Raw genomic sequence first — 22,727 nt, 5'->3', positions numbered from 1 at the left:
TAGGTTTCAATGACAACCATGCCCTCATTCTTCTAAAGGTGGAATAGTGCACCTGATGAATTTGTAAGTTAGGTCTTGTAGGAAAAGGAAGTGGTTAACAATGAACTGTATTCCAGTCACTGTTCATAAACAACTCCAGCCTGCTGTTTTAGCTACCTTCCAGCTGGTCCTTCATCTCTCTGCTGTTGTGTGATCTTGCTGTGCATGAAATGGTTGCTGTTTGAGCAGCAAAATTACTTTTTGAAAGCAGATCATTATATCTGAAGCATTGTGAGTTGCTTGACGATGGTGAGCTGTGCTGTTAATATTTTTTTGATTTGTATTGTCATCAGTACCCACTGATTCAATCGCCCTCCCTATAACTCCTGCCATGCACCTTGATGTTGTCCGCAGCACTGACTGCACCGTGGACAGGTACACGCTGCTGAGACGGTGCATGCTAAGCAAATCACCCTTTGAAGATACAAATGACACTCGGCAGTGCGGGAATAACTTGTGACTCTTTGACTTGCAAATCCCATTTTTTTCTGCATGGAGACAATGAAAATGATGAAAAATGATGTGAACAGCTAGAATTGGTGAGAGTTTGAACACTGGTTACCTCCGGAAAGCTATCTGTGTGTTTAAGCTTCTCTGACATTGTGTTTCAAGGCTCCGGCAGAAAATCGATCATTGTTCATGCTTGAAAATCATAGAGCTAATTAATTTAGTTTATAAACTGTATGAATCTGCCACCTGGATAATAGTTTCTTTTAAACAATCATTCTTTCCATATACAATCGCTTCTGTTAATAAACAAACTGCAATCTAATTTTCTTTGCAGGCAATAACGCTTACACCTGGATTAGAAAATGATCCCCATCGCTGGCTGGCTGAAATGAAAGTACGTATACAAGGTGACGGAATGATTAACCACTTCAGGGTCCCTTTGATGCTGGTAGCTCTGTGAAAGGTCTTTGAGATGTTGTCAGCAGTTCCTTCAGGGGTAGTGTCTTTGTCAAGTGTCTTCTCTCAGTCTTCTACAAAAGATGGAGTGTCACGGTGGCCACCCATTTCAATTTGACTTACCTTTCCCATTCTGATATGTCTGTCTGTGGCCTCCTCTACTGTCATGATGAGCCCAAAGACAGGTTGGAGGAACAACACCTCATTTTCTGTCTGGGTAGCCTCCAAACTGATTGCATAAGCATTGATTTCTCCAACTTCTGGTAATTTCTTTTCCCTTGCTCCTTCTCTCTTTTTCCATTCCTCTTTCAGGTTACTTTGTTTGTTATCAGGTTAATTCTTCAGCCCTTTACCTTTTCCATCTATCTCTTCCCAACTTATTATTTCATTCTTCCTCCCCCCACCCATCCTCGTTTCCCCTCACCTGGTTTCACCAATCACCGCCAGCTTGTACTCCTTGCCCTCCAGCCCCACCTCTGGCTTTTCCCCCTTCTTTTCTAGTGCTGATGAAGGGTCTCAGCCTGAAATGTCAACTATTTATTCTCCTCCATTGATGCTGCCTGACTTGATTAAAGTTAAAAGATTGACTTTATTTGTCACATGTACATTGAAACATTGAAACATACAGTGAAATGCAATGATCAACACAGTATTTGGAATGTGCTGGGGACAGCCTGCAATTGTCACCATGCTTTTGGTGACATCTCAGCCTGTCCATAACTCATTAACCGATATGTTTTTGGAATGTGGGAGGAAACCAGAGCGACCCAAGGAAACCCACGTGATCACAGGGGGAGCATACAAACTCCTCACAGATGGTGGCAGGAATTGAAGCCTGATTATGATTGCTGGTGCTGTTAAGTGTTGTGATAACCTTCAGCATTTTGTGTATGCTGCTCAAGATTTCCAACGTCTGCACAATCTCTTGTTTTGAGGGGAAATGTCTAATCCAAAGAGCAGTTGGAAAGGGCTTGAGCAAGGAGTTGAGTGAATAACAGAAACACACTTAATGGGATATTGTCAGAGCATGAGAGGAAGTGATGAGAGGACATGCTGCTGTTATGATGAAGTAGCACGGGAGAAGACTCATTTGGAGCATAAACACCAGCACAAACTAATTAGGCTGAAAGCCTGTCATTGTTCCGTCATCCCTGTGCAACTCTAAAATGAGAACAGCAGGCTTCATCAGCAAAGGACAGGTTTGTAAATGCCTTTCCTTTTTACTCTGATCATCCTTCATTTTTAAAAAAGTGTTTGTTTCATATGATTGATGATGTTGAAAAAGTGTTCAACTTTCCTTTGGACTGCTTCACAACAAATCCCAACTTGGCTTAGTTGTCATGTTGGTTGCTGGTGAGTTTGGCAATCCAGCAGTTTGGAAGTCAGAAATCAGGCATAAAACTTGGTGGTTATGGCTGTTTTATTTAGCGTTACAAGAACAAAGAAAGAAGAGAGAAAAAACAACGTCATTGTGGTCGCCATATACAAAGACTAGCACCGACTAAAAAAGATAACAACATTCCAGTGATAACAATTAACCTATAAAATAGCCAGATTCAAGTGACATGACATTTGTTTCAGATTTACAAGTGTCCAGAAAGAAGTTTCTAGAAAAATACAGAAAGAGCTGTACTACAATTATTAGAAAGTTCACTGAGCAATTACACATTTATTGATGATTATTTTAAAATACAAGCAAGCAAAGGAAAATTTAAGCTATGAGAAAAATATCAACTCTACACCTTAATCCAGCAGCAGTGTGGTCTTGATAATGGTTTAATAATGTCACTTGTATCGAGATACAGTGAAATGCTTGTTTTCATGCTGTCTAGACAGATCATGCATACATATATACACCAAGGTAGTAGGAAAAGGCAGAATGCAGAAGAAAGTGCAACACACAAGGGCACGGGAGGAACTCCACAAATCAAGCCGAATCTATGGAAGGAAATGGACAGTCGGTGTTTCGGGTCAAGACATTTCATCAGGGCTGAGGATATAGTGTTGCAGTTACAGAAAGTACAGTGCAGGTAGACAATTAAAATGCAAAGGCCATGAGAAGTTAAAGGGGTCCTCGGTTATGTTGGCTGCTTTCCGAAGGCAGTGGAAAATGTAGATGGAATCAGTTGATGGATGGCTGGTTTGTGTGATAGACTGAGCTGTGTTCACAACTCTCCAGTTTCTTGTGGTCATGGTCAGAGCTGGTGGCATACGAAGGCATGATGCATCTTGAATAGGATGATGCATCTATAAAAGAATCATGATAATTGCTAAAGTCAAATTTTTAAATCTCAACTTGCATGAAAGAGTAGTTTATAAATTCTTAAACTGCCTTCCTGCAGAGTAGCATGAATCTTGAGCAATTCTACAATGCTAAGAAGGTTGGAAAAGGATGTGGGGCATAGGGAGCTGCTTATCAACAGGAAGCTATTAGTGGAAATGGACAGTCAATGTTTTGAATCAATACCCTTCATCAGGGCTGAGGATATAGTTTTGCTGTTACAGAGAAAGTGCAGTGCAGGTAGACGGATAAAACGCAAGGGCCACAAGGAGATGGAGGGGCCCTTCGTTATCCAGGTGGAATATAATGTTATAGTTTTTTATCTTAAGTTAATCATAATGTGTTTTGTGATTATTAACTTGTACATGCTTTAGAAAATGTTGTTTTTGAAGTCATCTGGCAAGGCAAGTAATGTGCTTTCTTAATCCCCAAATCCTTTGCACCATCTGCAATTTACAAGTGATGTGTGTGATAGGAATGTGTCTGGATGAGTGCAATTGTAACAATTAGAACTGCAACCTTCTCCAGGTCAAATAAAAGCACATGGTTTGCAGTTCATCCATCACCTTACCAAACTGAGGCTGCTGGGTGTACCTGCTACTCACGAGACTTCTTCAACACTTCCCTTTGCTGAAGTAAGCAGTGGAAAGTGGCCCCAACATCGTGCCTGCAGTGAAGTGTGAATATTGATGATCTCTGCTTTATTTTCAAAAAGAAGTTTTCAGATCTTAAAGATCATGGACTCCCTCAGGAATGGATTGATTATCTGTGTTAGAAGTTAAACAAAAACAAAAGTAATTGCCTTTTGATAAAAGAAGAGCAACAGTGCAAGAGAAATACAAATAGCAGGGGCTACAATGAATGTATTGGCCTGTGGAGAATAGCACCCTGCTACTTACAGTGAGTGGATCATTATTTTAGCATACTAAATAATTATTACATCTAAGGAAAGCTCAATAAAATCCTTCTATAACATACATTATGATAAACTAACATCTCTGAGCTTAATGAGTAAAACCTATAGAGAGATCCTTGAATTGTTGAAATTGTTGAAATCCACTGTTGAACTGTTTTAGCTTAATTTGGATTAAATAATTTTTGTTGCTGCAAAAGATGTTCAGATGTCACTGGAGTGAGCACAGAGAACAGCTCAAGCTTCAAAGGTGGAAGCAAAAAAGGATATTTTTACAGGGCATTACACTGTTAAGGAGGACTAAAACCAGATCCTTTTGCAGAGCAGCAATCTGAATCGCATAAGTACAGAAATTTTTAGGAATCAGGAATAAAGCTAGCACCATCTTCTAGTATTGATCCTAGCTACCTGCCACATCACTATATTCTGCAATTCTGTCTTTCTCCTGAAATGCATTGAAATTATTCTTTAGAGTCCCATCTTTGCTGCCTGTGTTGGTGAAAATCTCTGACGTTTATCCTCTAGACAGATATACTACTGTCAGCTTCTTTTTTTGTACTTGCAAACTTTTCCCTGATGTCCCTTGGCACGTTGAGCTGTTACTTGTCCCAATAAACTCAAAGTCATCTCAAAATTATCTCCAGCAGAAACAATTTTGGTTCCTTCATCTATTTCTGAAACTGGAAATTATATTTATTGCTTCTTCTGTACCCTCTGAAGATCAGTATGGATGAATGCAATTGCTCGTAGTACTAGATTGGTACTTCATGCATATCATAAATATTTTCATTTCAGGTGATCTCCTGTATTGAGCTGTCTCCCAGAGAGTCAATGTAATCAAGAGCTAAACATTAGCTAAACTCATAGATACCTTCTCTCCATTTGCCCCTAAATCAAAATTTGAAGGTTGTCCAAAGCTACAGCAAGGATGTATATCAGATGGAAGGTAGGGCAGAGTGTTGACATATGAATTTAATCCTGACAAGTATGACTTATTGTATTTTGGGCAGTCAGATAGTGATAGTGCTTATACAGTGAATGATAAGGCAGTCGAGAATGTTGGTGAACAGATGGAACTTAGGGTGCAAGTCCATAGATCCTTGAAAGCGCAAGAATAAGGTGGTGAAGAAGCTATGTTTGCCTTCGTAGATTGGGGCATGAAATACAGAGGTTAGGACATAATTTTGTAATGTTACAAAATGCTGGTTAAACTACACTTGAAGTGTTGTGTGTAGTTCTGATCACCTCGCTATAGGAAGAATGTTGTTATCCTGGTGAGAGTGAGAGAAGATTCACCAAGATTGGAGGACTTTAGTTATGCAGAGAGATTACATAGGTGATGTTTGTTTTCCCAGGAGTGAAGAAATTGAGGAGTGACCTTAATGGAGGTACATAAAATTATAATAGGTGTAGATAGAGTAATTAATTAAAAATGCAAGAGATTCGTAAGTTGCTAGAAGTTTTAAGCAACTCTTGATCATGAGTGATCTAATTCTCTTGATCAAAATCTTGTGTAATTAATCACAATTCCTCATTGTGGGGTATTAAAAAACAAAAGGATACAGGTTAAAGGCGAGAGGAAGGAGTTTTAAAGGAGCTTTGAGGGGAAAGTTTTTATTTTACACAAAGATCTGTTAATATCTGGAATACCACTTGAAAATGTGGTAGAATGAGATACAATCACTATTTTTATCAGACATATGCAAAGCATAGGAGGACATTGTCCTAATGCAGGCAAATGGGACTGCTGTAGATGGTCAAAAAGATGGGCACAGATGTAGTTTCTGAGCTGTACAACTCCATGACTCTTATGGAAACTCTGAGAAGACAACTGAGAAATGAGATAGAAACTGCGTAGAGTTGAAAGTCAGATCAAAGTGTTTAGAACTTCTAATAAGTGTGTATATTTATGAAGAATTTGTTAGTCCTGCTGTGTAATGGCATGAGATCCTGGGCATGAGGTCTTTGCTAGTGGTTCTTTAACCCAGCTTCAACAGCTGTTCCACATTGGTCAATCATGCTGTTTCATACTTTTTCAGCCTCTCATTTTCCCCTGCCTTCATATTCCAATTTGTTCCTCACTAGGAAAAAATTGGAAAGTGAAGGCAGGAAAAAATGTTCACACTTGCACTTGATGCTTGTCACCCATATCCTTACTGACCTATGTAGGATTACAATGCAGAAAGCTGGTCTCTGCAAGTCAGGCAACATCGATGGAGGGGAATAAGCTGTCGACGTTTTGGACAGGTATATACCATTCCTTAATAAGGCAATATTGTTAACAAAAGATCTCCACCATCAGGCCAAGCCATCGTTTCGCAGCTATCATCTGGAGGGACAGAAGGCTGAAGTCTCACAGCACCAGTTTCAAGAAGAGCTACTGCTCTTCAACCATTTGGTTCTTGAAACAACCAACAAAGCTTGAATCAGTACCTCAGTAAAGCAACTCTACGACCATTTTGACCACATTGCACTACAAAGAACCATATGTATTTTGGTTCTAATTGTGTTCTTGTTCAATTTATTTATAATTTACTTTATTAAATTTATTAAATATTGTGTCTTTAATGCTTGTGATGCTGCTGCAAGTAAGTTTTCATTGCATCTGTACTTACCTATTCATAAATGACTCTGACTTTTGACTTTTATTATTATTAAAATGCTTATAGTCTTCTACAAATTCCTTCATTGTCTTCACATACAGTTTCTTTGCAATACTTTATCCTCTCCTAGTTGGTTGTCTTCTGACTGAAGACGTGTGTGCGCCTTTCTCTGTTTCATCCCACTTTTAATGTTAGCATGTAGTGTTAGTCCTGCTGTTCATATATGCTTTAAGCCTTTTTAACTCTCTTTTCATTGTTTCTTGGATCCTGAAAACCCATCTGTCGGTGGCATGGTAGTGCCTTACACCATCAAGGAACTGGGTTCAATGCTGCCACTGTTGGTATGTTCTATTTCTGACAGTGTGGGTTTCCTTTGGGGTTGCAGTTTCCTTCCACATTCCAAGATGCACAGGTTATGGTTAGTAAATTGTGGTTATGCTATTTGCGGGCTGCCCACCACAATCCTTGGACTGTGTTGGTCGACACAAACGATGCATTTCATTGTATGTTTTGATGTACGTGTGACAAGTCATAGATCAATTTTATTCACCTTATGCACTTATATGTATTGCGAATATTCTGTGATGTGTTGGTTACATTGAACATACATAGAATAGTACAGCACAGTACAGGCCCTTCGGCCCACAATGTTGTGCTGACCCTTAAACCCTGCCTCCCATATAACCCCCCCACCTTTAATTCCTCCATATACCTGTCTAGTAGTCTCTTAAATTTCACTAGTGTATCTGCCTCCACCACTGACTCAGGCAGTGCATTCCACGCACCAACCACTCTCTGAGTTAAAAAATCTTCCTCTAATATCCCCCTCGAACTTCCCACCCCTTACCTTAAAGCCATGTCCTCTTGTATTGAGCAGTGGTACCCTGGAGAAGAGGTGCTGGCTGTCCACTCTATCTATTCCTCTTAATATCTTATATACCTTTATCATGTCTCCTCTCATCCTCCTTCTCTCCAAAGAGTAAAGCCCTAGCTCTCTTAATCTCTGATCATAGTGCATACTCTCTAAACCAGGCAGCATCCTGGTAAATCTCCTCTGTACCCTTTCTAATGCTTCCACATCCTTCCTATAGTGAGGTGACCAGAACTGGACACAGTACCCCAAGTGTGGCCTAACCAGAGTTTTATAGAGCTGCATCATTACTCTCTAAACCAGGCAGCATCTTGGTAAATCTCCTCAGTACCCTTTCCAATGCTTCCACATCCTTCCTGAACACAGCAACCAGAACTGGACACAGTACTCCAAGTGTGGCCGAACCAGAGTTTTATAGAACTGCATCATTACCTCGCGTCTCTTAAACTCTATCCCTCGACTTATGAAAGCTAACACCCCATAAGCTTTCTTAACTACCCTATCCACCTGTGAGGCAACTTTCAGGGATCTGTGGACATGTACCCCCCAGATCCCTCTGCTCCTCCACACTCCCAAGTATCCTGCCATTTACTTTGTACTCTGCGTTGGAGTTTGTCCTTCTAAAGTGTACCACCTCACACTTCTCTGGGTTGAACTCCATCTGCCACTTCTCAGCCCACTTCTGCATCTTATCAATGTCTCTCTGCAATCTTCGACAATCCTCTACACTATTCACAACACCTTTGTGTTGTCTGCAAACTTGCCAACCCACCCTTCACCCTTCTACCCCCACATCCAGGTCGTTAATAAAAATCACGAAAAGTAGAGGTCCTAGAACCAATCCTTGTGGGACACCACTAGTCACAACCCTCCAATCCAAATGTACTCCCTCCACCACGACCCTCTACTTTCTGCAGGCAAGCCAATTCTGAATTCTGGCCAATCTTCCCTAGATCCCATGCCTTCTGACATTCTGAATAAGCCTACTGTGTGGAACCTTGTCAAATGCCTTACTAAAATCCATGTAGATCACATCCACTGCACAACCCTCATCTATATGCCTGATCACCACCTCAAAGGACTCTAACAGGCTTGTTAGACACGATCTGCCCCTCACAAAGCCATGCTGACTGTCCCTGATCAGACCATGATTCTCTAAATGGCCATAGATCCTATCTCTAAGAATCTTTTCCAACAGATTTCCCACCACAGGCATAAGGCTCACTGGTCTATAATTACCTGGACTATCCCTACTACCCTTTTTGAACAAGGGGACAACATTTGCTTCCCTCCAATCCTCCGGTACCATTCCTGTGGACAATCTCTTCCCTTGTCTCATTGAGCAGCCTGGGGAATATTTAGTCAGGCCCCAGGGATTTATCTGTCCTAATGTATTCTAACAACTCCAACACCTCCTCTCCCTTAATATCAACATGCTCCACAACATCAACCTCACTCATATTGTCCTCACTGTCGACAAGTTAGGGAGTGACATGCAATACCGAACAATATTTAACATTTTAGAAATTTTCAAGAATTATATAAAATAGAGGTTAAAGTACAGATATGGAATAAAATGTGCATAAATAATTAAATACCAGCATGTATTTAAAATGTAAACAGCATTATAAAATACTTAAAGTGTTTACAGTGCAATGCAGTGTCAAGGGTAAAAGAAGTGTGGGGGGGGGGGGAAGGGAAGTCTAACTAGCATGGTTAGAAAATAAAGCTAATCTTTAAGATCCCTCTCTTTTCCAAGCTTCAAGCCATTTCCTCTTCAGGTATGGATCCCTGGCATCCTTTTTCTGAATTCTTAAGCAAAATATACTCTGGATAGGGGTGTCATGGTTCGCTTTGGAGAAATGGATTGTTCAGCACTGAAGTGCTGTTTACTAATTCTGTTGGCATGCTGGAGGAAGGATGTAGTAGCAATTGGAGTGCAGAAGAAATCACCAGGGTATTAACTGGAACGGAGGGCTCCATTTGTAAGACAAGTTCGGATTTATTCTCACTGGAAGTTGAGGGCTGACCTTTAAGTTATGAGGTGCAAGAGATTCTTGATTCTGGAGAGTGGAGGCTTAAGATGACAGGTGAGAAATGAAGGCTGAGCAAGCTAGGGGTTCACTCTCTGGAGTGAAAGAGGATGAGAAGTGACTTGATAAAGGTGTACATGATAAGAGGCATAGATTGAAAGGATAGGCAGAGACTTTTTACCCTGGGCTGAAATAGCTTATGTAAGGGGCATAACTTCAAGGTGTTTGGAGGAAAGTATAGGGGATATGGGAGGTTAGATTATTACACTGAATCAGAATCAGGTATAATATCACTGGCCTATGTCTTGAAATTTGTTGTTTTGTGGTAGTACATAATAAACAAAACAACTATAAATTACAATAAATCAGAATCAGGTTTAGTACCACTGGCATATGTCATAAAATTTGTGGCTTTGCGGCAGCAGTACATTGTAATACATAATAAAAAACTATAAATTACTATATATATGTATGTGTGTGAATTGAATTGTATTGATTTTATTTCTTACGTCCTTCACATACATGAGGAATAAATCTTTACATTACAGCTCCGTCTAAATGTACATTGTGCAATTTATAGTACTTTATAATAAACAATATGTACAACAAGACAGTCAATATAGCATAGAATTACAACTGTATTAGCGTGAATTAATCAGTCTGTTGGCCTGGTGGGAGAAGCCGTCCTGGAGCCTATTGGTCCTGGCTTTTATGCTGTGGTACCATTTCCTGGATGGTAGCAGCTAGAACAGTTTGTTGTTGGGGGTGACTCGGGTCCCCAATGATCCTTTTTATGCACCTATCTCTGTAAATGTCCTGAATAGTGGGAAGTTCACATCTACAGATGCAGTGGGCTGTCCGCACCACTCTCTGCAGAGTCCTGCGATTGAGGGAAGTACAGTTCCCATATCAGGCAGTGCTGCAGCTAGTCAGGATGCTCTCAATTGTGCCCCTGTAGGAAGTTCTTAGAATTTGGAGACTCGTACCAAACTTCTTCAACTATCTGAGGTGAAAGAGGCGCTGTTGTGCTTTTTTTACCACACAGCTGGTATGTACGGATCACGTGAGATCTTCAGTGATGTGTACGCCGAGGAATTTAAGCTGTTCACCCTCTCAACCCCAGATCCATTGATGTCATCAGGGGTTATCCTGTCTCCATTCCTCCTATAGTCCACAAACAACCCTTTTATTTTTGCGACATTGAGGGAGAGGTTGTTTTCTTGATACCACTGTGTCAAGGTGATGACTTCTTCTCTGTAGGCTACCTTGTTATTATTTGTGATAAGGCCAATCGATGTAATATCATCAGCAAGTTTAATTAGCAGATTGGAGCTGTGGGTGGTGACATAGTCATGGGTATACGGAGAGTAAAGGAAGTGTGTGTATTAAAAATTAACTAAGTAAGTAATGCAAAAAGAGTGTGTTAGTCACATGGAATGCCCTGCCAGAGTTGATGGTAGAGGAAGATACATTAGGGACATTTAATAAACTCATAGACAGGCATGGAAAATTGGAGAGCTATCTAGGAAGGAAGGATTAGATTAATCTTTGAGTTGGTTAAAAGGTTGGCTAAACTTTGTGGGCCATAGGTCCTGTAATGTGCTGCAATGTCCTATGTTCTATGTTCTATGATAAGACACAAAGGTAGAGTGGACAGTCAGGGACTTTCTCCTAGAGTAGAAATGGCTAATACGAGAAGGTGATTGGAAGGAAGTATAAGGAAGGTGTCAGAGATAGGCTTTTTACACAGAGTGTGGTAGGTGTGTGGAGTGTGCTGTCGGTGGTGGTGGTAGAGGCAGAAACATTAGGGCCATATAAGAGACTCTTAGGTAAGCACAAGGATGAAAGAAGGGCTAGGTAGGAGGGAAGGGTAGATTGATCTTGGAGGAAGATATAAGGTCGGCACAGAGTCTTGGGTCAATAGTGCCTGTACAGTGCTGCACTGAACTGTACATGATGTTCCATGTATTATGTAATTTTTCCACATTGGTTGTAGGAACAAGCTACCAGAGGAGGTGAAGTGGGTAGATGCAGTTGAACAGTTTAAAAGACATTTGGGCATGTACTTGGAAGTTGTAGAGGGAAACGGGCCTAATGCAAGCAGAGATTAGCATTGACAGGGCTTGTGGTCAGCATGAATGAGGTGGGATGAAAGGGACTGTATAATTCAATCATACTATGACAGAACGATAGCATGTTTCGCTTGGCTTTCTTACAAGCGTATGCTTGTGTTCATCTGTGCATGCTAGCAAATATTTAATTTCTGTTATAAATAGCTTTCATAGAAGCATTGTGCAGATGTATGTAGCATATTTTCAGTGGGATATGGTGCTACCTTCCACGCAACTGTTGAAGCATTTGTTCCTTAGTGGCTGTGAATTACCGTTAATGCTAAGATGCTTAGCTCTGTCCAACTACAGCCATTCACTGAAGGCTTGAGATTAACGTGACGTCTTTCCCTTTCAGCTTCCTTGCCATACAAGAGTGCTGCTGACAGACCTTTTTGTTTCCCAGCAGAGTTTTGTTGTTATTTCCTGCTTAGCCGTAGGCTGGAATAAAGCTTTACTATTATATTTGTTTGGAGTCAAAGTCATGTCAAAAATATATACATCATTATGAGATGCTTTATCCAGACAAAAAAGCCCTTTACCTGCTTTCTTCCAAGCATTAAATCAGAAAAGCAGCATCCAGCAGGATGGCTTCACAGGATCCACCTTCTCTTGACTGGAATAAGAATGTACAGAGACTTTTCCCCAGAGCAGAAATGGCTAATGCAAGGGGGCATAACTTTAAGGAGGTTGGAGGAAAGCATACGGGGACCACTTTATTACATACAGGAGGTACCTAATCAAGTGGCCACTGTGAGTATGTTTGTGGTCTTCTGCTGCTGTAGTCCATCCACTCAAAGGTTCGATGTGTTGTACGTTCAATAATGCATGGGTATTTGTGCTACTGTTGCCTTTCTGTCTGCTTTAGTTAGTCCAGCCATTCTCCTCTGACCTTCTATGACTCAATGCTTCTCTCATGAAGAAAGCATTTTCGTCCACAGAACTGTCGCTCACTGGATTTTTTTTTGTTTTTTTGCATCACTCTTTGTGTACTCTAGAGACTGTTGTGCATGAAAATCCCAAAAGATTAGTAATTTCTAGGGATACTCAAACCACCCCACCTGGCACCAACAAGCATTTCATGGTCTAAGTCACTTACATCACATTTCTTCCCTATTCTGATATATGGTCTGAACAACAACTGAACCTCTTTGTACGTGTTGATTTGACCTTTGTACATCTGTACATCTGCAGTGTACTTTGTGTTTCCTCTTCAGCATGTCTGCTTACTTTTATATATTCAGTTGCTGCCAAATGATTGGCTAATTAGATATTTAAATTAATGAGCAGGTGTATAAGTGTACCTAATGAAATGGCCACTGAGTGTATGAAATAGGAGCAGAAGTCATCTATTTGACCTGTTGAGCTTGCATCACCATTCAATAAGATTATGGCTGATATGGCCATGGACTCAGCTGCACCTACCTTGCCGTTTTCCCATATCCCTTATTTCCCCTGCTATGCAAAAATCTTTCTAACTGTATCTTAAGTATGTTTAAGAACCATTCTTTGAAAATAAACTAAATGCAAGTGTGAAAGCAAATATGGAGAAAAGATTCAGCTCATTGATAAACATGAGAAGTTCTGCAGATGTTGGATATACAAAGCAACACACACAAAATGCTAGAGGAACTATGCAGGTCAGGCAGCATCTATGGAAATGAATAAATAGTCAACGTCTTGGGCCAAGATCCTTCATCAGGACTGGAAAGGAAAGGGGAAGGTACCAAGTCAGTAGGAAAGGTAAATGGTTGGAGAGGATCTGATAGGAGAGGAGAGTGGAGTGTGGGAGAAAGGAAAGGAGGAGGGGGCAAAGTGAGAGGTGATAGGCAGGTGAAAAGAGGTAAGAGGCTAGAGTGGAGAATAGAAGAAGAGGGGACGGGGGGTGGGAAAAAAATTCCTGAACGGAGGTCATTTATAGATTTTGATGTCGATATCAGAAGATGCTTCATTCGGTCATACTGTCCATTTGATTGATTAGTTATCCGTTTTGTCTGACAATGACAGTCTGAACCTGTGCTGGGGAACTTTTAAAGTGGAAGTTACCCTCTCTACCACTGAGCATGTTTACATAGAGTCCTACAACAAGAAAGCAGCATCCACTATCACAGAATTCCTGACCATTGGGCAGGAGGAACAGGAGAATTAGTTCCCACACCACTAGGTTCAGGAACAGTTATTATCCTACAACCATCATGCTCTTGAACCAGCGTGGTTAACATCACTCACTACAACTCTGAACTGATCCCACAACCTATGGACTCACTTTCAAGAACTCTGAAACTCATGTTCTCAGTATTATTTTTTTTTATTTGTCCACTTTATCTTCTTTTGCACATTTGTTATTTGTGAGTCTTTATTTATGAAAAGTTTTTCATAAATTCTATAGTATTTCATTATGTGCCTGCAAGAAAATGAATCTCAATGGAGTATATCATAACATATGTATACTTTGGCAATAAATTTACATTGACTTACTATGACTTGGGAAAAGTCTTTGACTGGGGCAGTTCTACTCTCCTGACCTTGGGAGTCTGGGTCCAGTAGTCTGAGTAGTCATCACAACTGGGATCTTCCTTGATTACAGTGGATGACTATGACTTCTTCAGTGCCTTGTCCTGCCCTTTGTTCTCCATAAAGCATTGCAGAACTGCCGTCCTGACCTCCCTGTTGGATCTCCTTGTTCATCTCATCTGCCCAGTCTGCTAGAGTTGACTTTGCATGCTAGGGCAGGCATCTCCCTGTCTCACCGGGGTATGAGACCTGCTGCCTATCTTCAGCTGGTTTAACCCGAGTGTCGAAGTGGTCTGCCAGGGTGTTGCCATGGTCGTATGCAAACAACTACTTGGAGCCACAGGTGAGAGCTAAGTGTCTGGTGGGGAGCAAGTGAGCTGCCCCAGAGGAGACATGCCAAGCCTATTCACCAGAGGTGTTACCCTCCCTAGCATCCCATATGTCCATTTTGTATCTTGTTCTTTTCCTTTGTTGCTGAAAGGGATCATTGGTATGATACCCTTTCTTTTTAGTTTATTTTTCGGTTCATAGTGATGGTTTTGGTGACGGAGAGGGGAGTTAGGGATTAGGTTAGGGTTTTGGGACGTGGATGTGAGGGAGTTAAGAACTGGAGTCTAAAACTCCACTCTGCATTCAAAGTCAGTGACATGGACGTGGCCAGATGTCAGCAGATTAAAGAAGAATGAGGGTTAGTGACCCTCTGAGTATATGAATTGCTAGAGTGGAGTTCAAGGCCTAGCATTTGGGATCGTAATCCAGGGTTCTCATTCATCAACATTGGTGAATCCTGGTTGGATACTGAATATTGAGGCCTGAAGGTCAATTGGAAGCCCTGATTGAAACCTGAGGGTTGATCAGAAGGCCAGAAGTTGAGATCTGATGGCTTCAGTTCAGCATTCAACACAATCATTCCTCAGAAACTGATTGGAAAGCTGAGCCTACTGGGCCTGAACACCTCCCTGTGCAACTGGATCCTAGACTTCCTGACTGGAAGACCTCAGTCAGTCCGGATCAGAAGCAGCATCTCTAACACCATCACACTGAGCAGGGGGGCCCCCAGAGCTGTGTGCTCAGTCCACTACTGTTCACTCTGCTGATTCACAACTGTGCTGCAACACACAGCTCGAATCACATCATCAAATTCGCCGATGACATGACCGTGGTGGGTCTCATCAGCAAGAACAACAAGTCAGCATACAGTGAGGAGTTGCAGCGGCTAACAGACTGGTGCAGAGCCAACAACCTGTCTCTGAATGTGAACAAAACAAAAGAGATGATTGTTGAGCTCAAGAGGGCATGGAGCGACCACTCTCTGCTGAACATCGATGGCTCCTCGGTAAAGATTGTTAAGACCACCAAATTTCTTGGTGTTCACTTGGTGGAGAATCTCACCTGGTCCCTCAACACCAGCTCCATAGCAAAGAAAGCCCAGCAGCGTCTCTACTTTCTGCAAAGGCTGAGAAAAGCCCATCTCCCACCCCCCATCCTCACTACATTCTACAGAGGTTGTATTGAGAGCATCCTGAGCAGCTGCATCACTGCCTGGTTCGGAAATTGCACCATCTTGGATCGCAAGACTCTGCAGCAGATAGTGAGGTTAGCTGAGAAGATCATCGGGGTCTCTCTTCCTGCCATCACAGACATTTACACTACACGCTGCATCCGCAAAGCAAACACACCACGCACCCCTCATACAAACTCTTCTCCCTCCTGCCGTCTGGGAAAAGGCACCGAAGCATTTGGGCTCTCACGACCAGACTATGTAACAGTTTCTTCCCCCAAGCCATCAGACTCCTCAATACCCAGAGCCTGGACTGACACCTTACTGCCCTATTGTCTTGTTTATTATTTATTGTAATGCCTGCACTGTTTTGTACACTTTCTGTAGTCCTGGGTAGGTCTCTAATCTAGTGTAGTTTTTGTGTTGTTTTTATGTAGTTCAGTGTAGTTTTTGTACTGTTTCATGTAGCATCGTGGTCCTGAAAAACGTCTCGTTTTTACTGTGTACTGTACCAGTAGTTATGATCGAAATGACAATAAAAAGTGACTTGATCTTGATCTTGATCTAAAGCCCAAAGACACTAAATCTCTGAGAGTTTGTTGGGGAAGTTGAAGGCGCACTATCTGCTGGAGGCTAAAGAAGACAGCCTGATCTGGGGTTAGAGGACTGGATAAATGTGTGGGTGAGTGGGAGGGAGGAACTTGTTTTGCTGTTATTGCTTTGTCACTTGGTGTATTATGCTTTGTTGTGATCTGTGTTGTTCTGCAGAGCATTTTAGGCATACCGGAATGTGTGGCAACACTTGCAAGCTGCCCACAGCACATCCTTAGGTGTGTTGATTGTTAACACAAGCGATGCATTTCACTGCATGTTTCGATGTTCATGTGATAAGTACATTTGAATCTCTCTTTTACAGCAGTGATGGGACAGCTGCCATAAGAATCTGGTAGGAGTAGTTAAACCACTTAATAAGCCTTTCCAATTCTGTAAATATGTAGATGGTGGAGGTCGTTTAGCTGGGGATTGTTATATTCGCTGATACTTGGTGGTCCTTAAAGGTACCCCATAATGATTGCATAGCTAGAACTAAGTTTAGAATAAAAATATCGATCGGCTGCATTCTTACTTTTTGGGGAAGGGTCTGTGAATGGACGACTTTCACTAAAGCTGCAATTGGTTCTTGGACAAAGGGGTTGGCAGCAGAAGTCAATGTCAAAGTAAATTTATTATCTAAGTATGGCCATGTTGCCATATACTACCTTGAGATTAATTTTCTTGCAGACATTTACAGGAAAAGAAATAAATTATACCTAAATGAAGACAGACTAAGAACCAATATGCAAAAGAGGACAAATGCAAATAAATAAATATTTGATTAATACTGTGAACACTAATTGTGGAGTCCTTGAAAATGAGTCAGTAGGTTGTAGAATCAGTTCTGAATTGAAGGGAGAGAAATTATCCATGCTGTTTAGGAGTCTGATGGTTGTAGGGTAATAACTGTTGCTGTGCAGACCATTGTGCATACTTAGCTATAGGATAACCTTTATTCAAAATGGTAGTGTAAGCATTCTTATTCTCAATGTAAATTCTTTTCTATTCATTAACATATCATTTTTATTGAACGTCAGGCTACTGTGTTTGTCGATCTCCTAAGCTTGCCTTTGATGGGATGATATTTTTGGAAAGTTTTGTGTTTTACAGTCTTTATTGATGCATACTTTTTCATAAATTCTATTGCATTTCTTTATTTTCCTTTAAGAAAATGAATCTCAAGGTGGTGTAGGCCATATGTACTTTGACTTCAACTTTCATCTTCTAGGAGTAATAAGTGTAAGACATTTCAGGACTGAAACTTCACAATGTAGTGGGATGATGGAACCATTGTGCCGAATGTTAAATACTATCACTGTCTAGCATCAACTCTTTCTCAGTGACATGTCACGGTTTTAAGATTCTGACTGACTTAGATAGTGCTGGATGCAGGTTGAAACTGACTGACCACGTCACTTTCTAGACCAAGCTGCAGTGGCTGTGTGAGGAAGTGAAGGAGCGCGATGGACGGGAGCTCAAGCTGCGATCGCATCTCCGGCAGTGTCGAGGACAGCTGAAGGAACTCATGCAGAGCAAGGAGTCAGAGACCGAGCTTTTCATAGAGCAAATCACGAAGCAAGAGCATCTCCTGGAGGAGATTCACAGGGAGAAAAGAGGTTAGTTCTGTAACCGTTGCACTACTGACATGAAAGGTAGTCTGGAAGGTGGCTGTCTGTGAGATGTTTCTGACCAGTACTGATGAACTTAGTCAGGTTCTGGGAATGGAAAGGAGCAGTCAGAGTTTGTAACTAGTGTGACTGATGACCTCCCACGGTGAGTGATGAGCTACTGCAGAACACAGCAGAAAATCCCCACAGAATGAGCAACATAAAGAAAGCAAATCAGGCTTATAGTATAATGGAAGCTCAGCTGTGGAGTTTTGAGGTTAAAATGATAGAACTGTCATTAAAATTTAGAACATTACAGCACAGCGCAGGTCCTTCAGGCCACAATGTTGTGCCAACCTTTTAATGTACTCCAAGGCTAATCTAACCCTTTCCTCATGCATAGTTCTCTATTTTTCTATCATCCATGTGCCTATCTAAGAGATTCTTAAATGTTCTGAATCCCCCCCCCCCCTATATTTCTAACAATCACCGTAAATTTAGATCATAGAACATAGAAATCTACAACACATTACAGGCCCTTTGGCCCACAATGTTGTGCCGACCACTACTCTAGACACTGCCCGAGTTACCCTATCGCAGAGCCCTTTGTTTTTCTAAACTCCATGTACCTATGTAAGAGTCTCTTTAAACACACTATTGTCTCTATTTCCCCCACCGTCGCTGCTGGTGCATTCCACGCATCCACTAGTCTCTGTGTGAAGAATTTACCCCTGACATCCCCTCTGTACTTACTTCCAAGCACCTTAAGACTATGTCCCCTCATGTTAGCCATTTCAGCCCTGGGAAAAAGCCTTTGGTTATCCACATGATCAATGCCTCTCATCATCTGATACACCTCCATCAGGTCACCTCTCATCCTCTGTCACTCCAAGGAGAAAAGGCCAAGTTTTCTCAACCTTTCCTCATAAGGCATGCTCTCCAATTCAGGCAACATCCTTGTAACTTTATGCCCCTCTTTTTACCCATTTACACCCTGGGTAAAAGTTTCTGGTTATTCACTCCATGTCTCTTATCGTCTTGTACACCTCTAAGTCACATTTCATCCTCCTTCTCTCCAAAGATAAAAACACTAGTTAGCTCAACCTATCTTCATAAGACATGTTCTCTAATCTAGGCATAATCGTGGTAAATCTTCAGTCCACCCTCTCTAAAGCTTCCACATCCTTCCTATAATGAGGCGATCAAAAGTGAACACAATACTCCAAGTGTGGTCTATCCAGGGCTTTATAGAGCTGCAACGTTACCTCATGGCTCTAGAACTTGGTCTCTGACGAATGAAGGCCAACACACCATACAACTTCTTAACAACTTTAATAAATTGCGCGGAAACTTTGGGGAATCTAAGAATCCTGCCATAACCCCTGTGTGTGACTGATGACATCTGATGGTGTGGTGAGCTATTGCTGAACACAACAGCAGATCAGTACAAAACAGAAAATACAAAACAAACCCAGTATACGAAGGGTGATTGATAAGTTCATGGTCTACTGTAGGAGGAGTCAGTTTTAGAAAACCTAGCACATTTATTTTTCAACATAGTCCCGTCCTACATTTACACACTTAGTCCGGCGTTTGTGGAGCATACAGATCTTGGATCTCCAGAAAGTGTCCACAAATGGGTGATTGATAAGTTCATGGCCTAAGGTAGAAGGAGATGAGTTATACAGCTCTCGTTACATGCATGTGCAGGTCAACTCTTTGAGTGATTTTGCAGAAAGTTTGGTTAATAACTCATATTCTTCTACCTTAGGCCACAAACTTATCAATCACCCCGATGAGTTATTAACTACTGAGTTATTAACTTCAAAATTTCTGCATAATCAGTCAAAGAGTGTAAATGTGGAGGGGACTATGTTGAAAAATAAATGTGCTAGGTTTTCTGAAATCGACTCCTTCTACCTTAGGCCACAAACTTATCAATCACTCCTCGTATGGTGTAATGGAAGACCAGCTGTGGAGCTATGAGATTACGATGATAGAATTGACTTTATCTTCCCTCTGCATGCTGAGAAGAAGCACAACACACGATGAGGCTATTGGGGGAGGGTAGATGCTGTTGAGAAAAGAAAAGAAACCTGTTGAACTGGAACAGGTGCTGTGGTGAAAGTAACCAGAAAGAGTGAGTTTGTTTTCAAAGTAAGTATCGGGAGCTACTCCAAATTCAAGCATCCTTACTGAGTTAAGACTTTAAACAGGGTGCAGAAAGAATTTATGGGGATGTTGCCAGGAATAGAGGAGAAGTTGGCCAGGGTAGGTCTTTAAAACTTTGAATACAAGAGAATGTTGGGCAACCTTAAAGTGGAGATATATTTAAAGCGGAAGTTGATAGGTTCTTGAAAAGGCTGGAGAACTGTGTTGTGAGGGACAATAAATCAGCCATAATCAAATGACAGAGTAGACTCAATTACTGAATAGCTTAATTTTGCTTCTATGTCTTATGGTCTTAGGACCTTATAGAAGTGTTTAAAATCGAGAGTTTTGGATAATGATCTCTTCCCCAGGGTAGGGGAATTCAAAACCATGGGGCATAGGTTTAAGGTGAGAGGGGAAAGATTTAAAACAACCTGAGGGGTGAGTATAGGGAATGGGCTGCAGAGGTACTGGCTGAAGCAGGTACAATGGTATCATTTAAGAACCACCTGGATAGATACAAGGAGGGGCATGGCTTAAGGGATATGGACTGAACACAAGAAATTAGGACAAGCTGGGTGACATGGATTTATTGTTATAAATGTACATGTTAAATCTGTGTAGCTTTAACATTAATTTCTAGTTAATTTCTACATCTCAGCTACTAAAGGGAAGTATGTGATCAAGATTCTGGAGAGTGACTTGTGACCCATGCTCCTGTGATTCAGATAATAAGTGCTACACTAAGCAACAGCTGGCTCTGCGGACATATATACACATATATATATAATTTAACATGGATTTATTGTATAATTTACAGGCCCTTCACTCTATTACTATTATTATCTATTATTGAATAGAATTTTAATCTATTCAGTATATGTATACTGTATAAAGTATGCTGAATAAGGATTATTTATTTATTTATTTATTTATTTCTTCTAGATTATGTATTGCATTGAACTGCTGCTGCTAAGTTAACAAATTTCATGTCACATGCCTGTGATAATAAACCTGATTCTGATTCTGATTACTTCTGTATGCTCAAGAAGCCAGGTAGAGGGAGTTTGGAGCTAAGAATACTCAGTGGGTCAGGGAGCCTCAATAGAAAGACTTACAGAGTTGTTGCCCTTAAATGGCTAAGTTCAAGAACCATGAATTAATATTGCAGTTCTACAAAACCCTGTTTAGACCACACTTGGAATATTGTGTTAAATTCTGGTCACCTCATTATAGGAAGGATGTGGAAGCTTTAGAGAAGGTGCAGAGGAGATTTACTAGAATGCTGCCTGGATTGGAGAGCAGGTTATGAGGATAGGCTGACTGAGCTAGGACTTTTCTCTTTGGAGCGAGGAAGGATGAGAGTTGACGATGGAGATGTACAACATGGTAAAAGGCATAGATAGACCAGGCAGGCTGAATCTTTTTCCCAGGGTGGAAATGACTTATATGAGGGGGCATAATTTTAAGGTGATTGGAGGGAAGTATGGGTAGATGTCAGAGGTAGGTTACTTACACAGAGAGTGGTGGGTGCCAGGGGTGGTGGTAGAGGTACATATGGTATCGACATTTAAGAAACTATTAGATAGGCACATATTAGAAAAATGGAGAGTTGTGTAAGAGGGAAGGGTTAGATTGATCTTGGAGTCAGTTAAAAGTTTGGCACATTATCTTGAGCTGTAGGGCCTGTATTGTGCCATACTGCTCTTTGTTCTTGTTTATGTTAGAGGTCATCACAACAGTATTATTCTGTTTTGTAACCTTTACATTTTTTACAGTCCTTTATTCGAGGTGGACAATGATTCTGTAAGGTATTTACATTCACATATCATCTTCCATACTCCCAGGACGTCCAATGCATTTACATTAATGATAAGGTAGTTTTGAAATGTAGTCACTGTGGTGATATAAAAAATGTTGCCCACAGGAATTATTTAATTTCTTTTGCAGACATCACCAATTCGCAGGAATTTATTCAGCTGCCCCTCAAGCAATAAAAAGCTAGGATCCCAAAAAATTAAGCTTCAATAAAATAGTATAAACTTGGGAGGCACATTGACAAAGGTATTAAATACATAAAATATATATGTCCACAGAGCCAGCTGTTGCTTAGTGTAGCACTTATTATCTGAATCACAGGAGCATGGGTCACAAGTCACTCTTCAGAATCTTGATCACATACTTCCCTTTAGTAGCTGAGGTGTAGAAATTAACTAGAAATTAATGTTAAAGCTACACATATTAAACATGTACAGTTAGGCATAATATATTATTCTTATCCCCAACCCCCCCACTCGTTCTAGGAATGATGAGATGGTACTAGAGAGAGTGGCAGCAGTGGAAATAAAATAAAAGGCCAGGTAATCTGTTTTATTGAGCAAGATTAAGAAGTTCAAAGTAAATTTATTATCAAAATAAGTATACGTCACCACATATTACCCTGGGATTCACTTTCTTGCAGGCATTCACAGTACAACAAAGAAATGCAATAGAATCAATGAAAAACTACACACAAAGACTGACAAACAACCAATGTGCAAAAGAAGACAAACTGTGCAAATAGAAAAAACAATAATAATAAATAAGTAAGAAAATAAATAATATTG

General features: G+C 40.9%; 1 protein-coding gene and 1 long non-coding RNA gene across 4 annotated transcripts in view; one reads left to right on the top strand and one right to left on the bottom strand.

Moving 5' to 3' along the window:
• The window catches only part of LOC140724772 (centrosomal protein of 128 kDa), a 612,511-nt gene that overhangs the window by 315,652 nt on the left and 274,132 nt on the right, over window positions 1–22,727 (top strand). Inside the window, exons 16-17 of the mRNA XM_073039351.1 lie at window positions 824–883; window positions 17,787–17,979. Coding sequence (XP_072895452.1) covers window positions 824–883; window positions 17,787–17,979 — 253 coding nt within the window. The remainder of the gene's footprint in view (window positions 1–823; window positions 884–17,786; window positions 17,980–22,727) is intronic.
• Window positions 2,360–22,727, bottom strand: part of LOC140724774 (uncharacterized) — a 154,742-nt gene continuing 134,374 nt past the window's right edge. For all 3 annotated transcript variants that reach the window (XR_012098182.1, XR_012098184.1, XR_012098183.1), the window contains exons 4-5: window positions 3,821–3,992; window positions 2,360–3,192 (exon numbers count right to left, since the gene is read on the bottom strand). This is a non-coding gene — a long non-coding RNA (uncharacterized lncRNA). The remainder of the gene's footprint in view (window positions 3,193–3,820; window positions 3,993–22,727) is intronic.

Source organism: Hemitrygon akajei, chromosome 3 (genome assembly GCF_048418815.1).
Source record: "Hemitrygon akajei chromosome 3, sHemAka1.3, whole genome shotgun sequence".
In the NCBI taxonomy this organism is placed as follows: domain Eukaryota; kingdom Metazoa; phylum Chordata; class Chondrichthyes; order Myliobatiformes; family Dasyatidae; genus Hemitrygon; species Hemitrygon akajei.
This window is presented reverse-complemented; position numbering and strand designations above follow the sequence as displayed.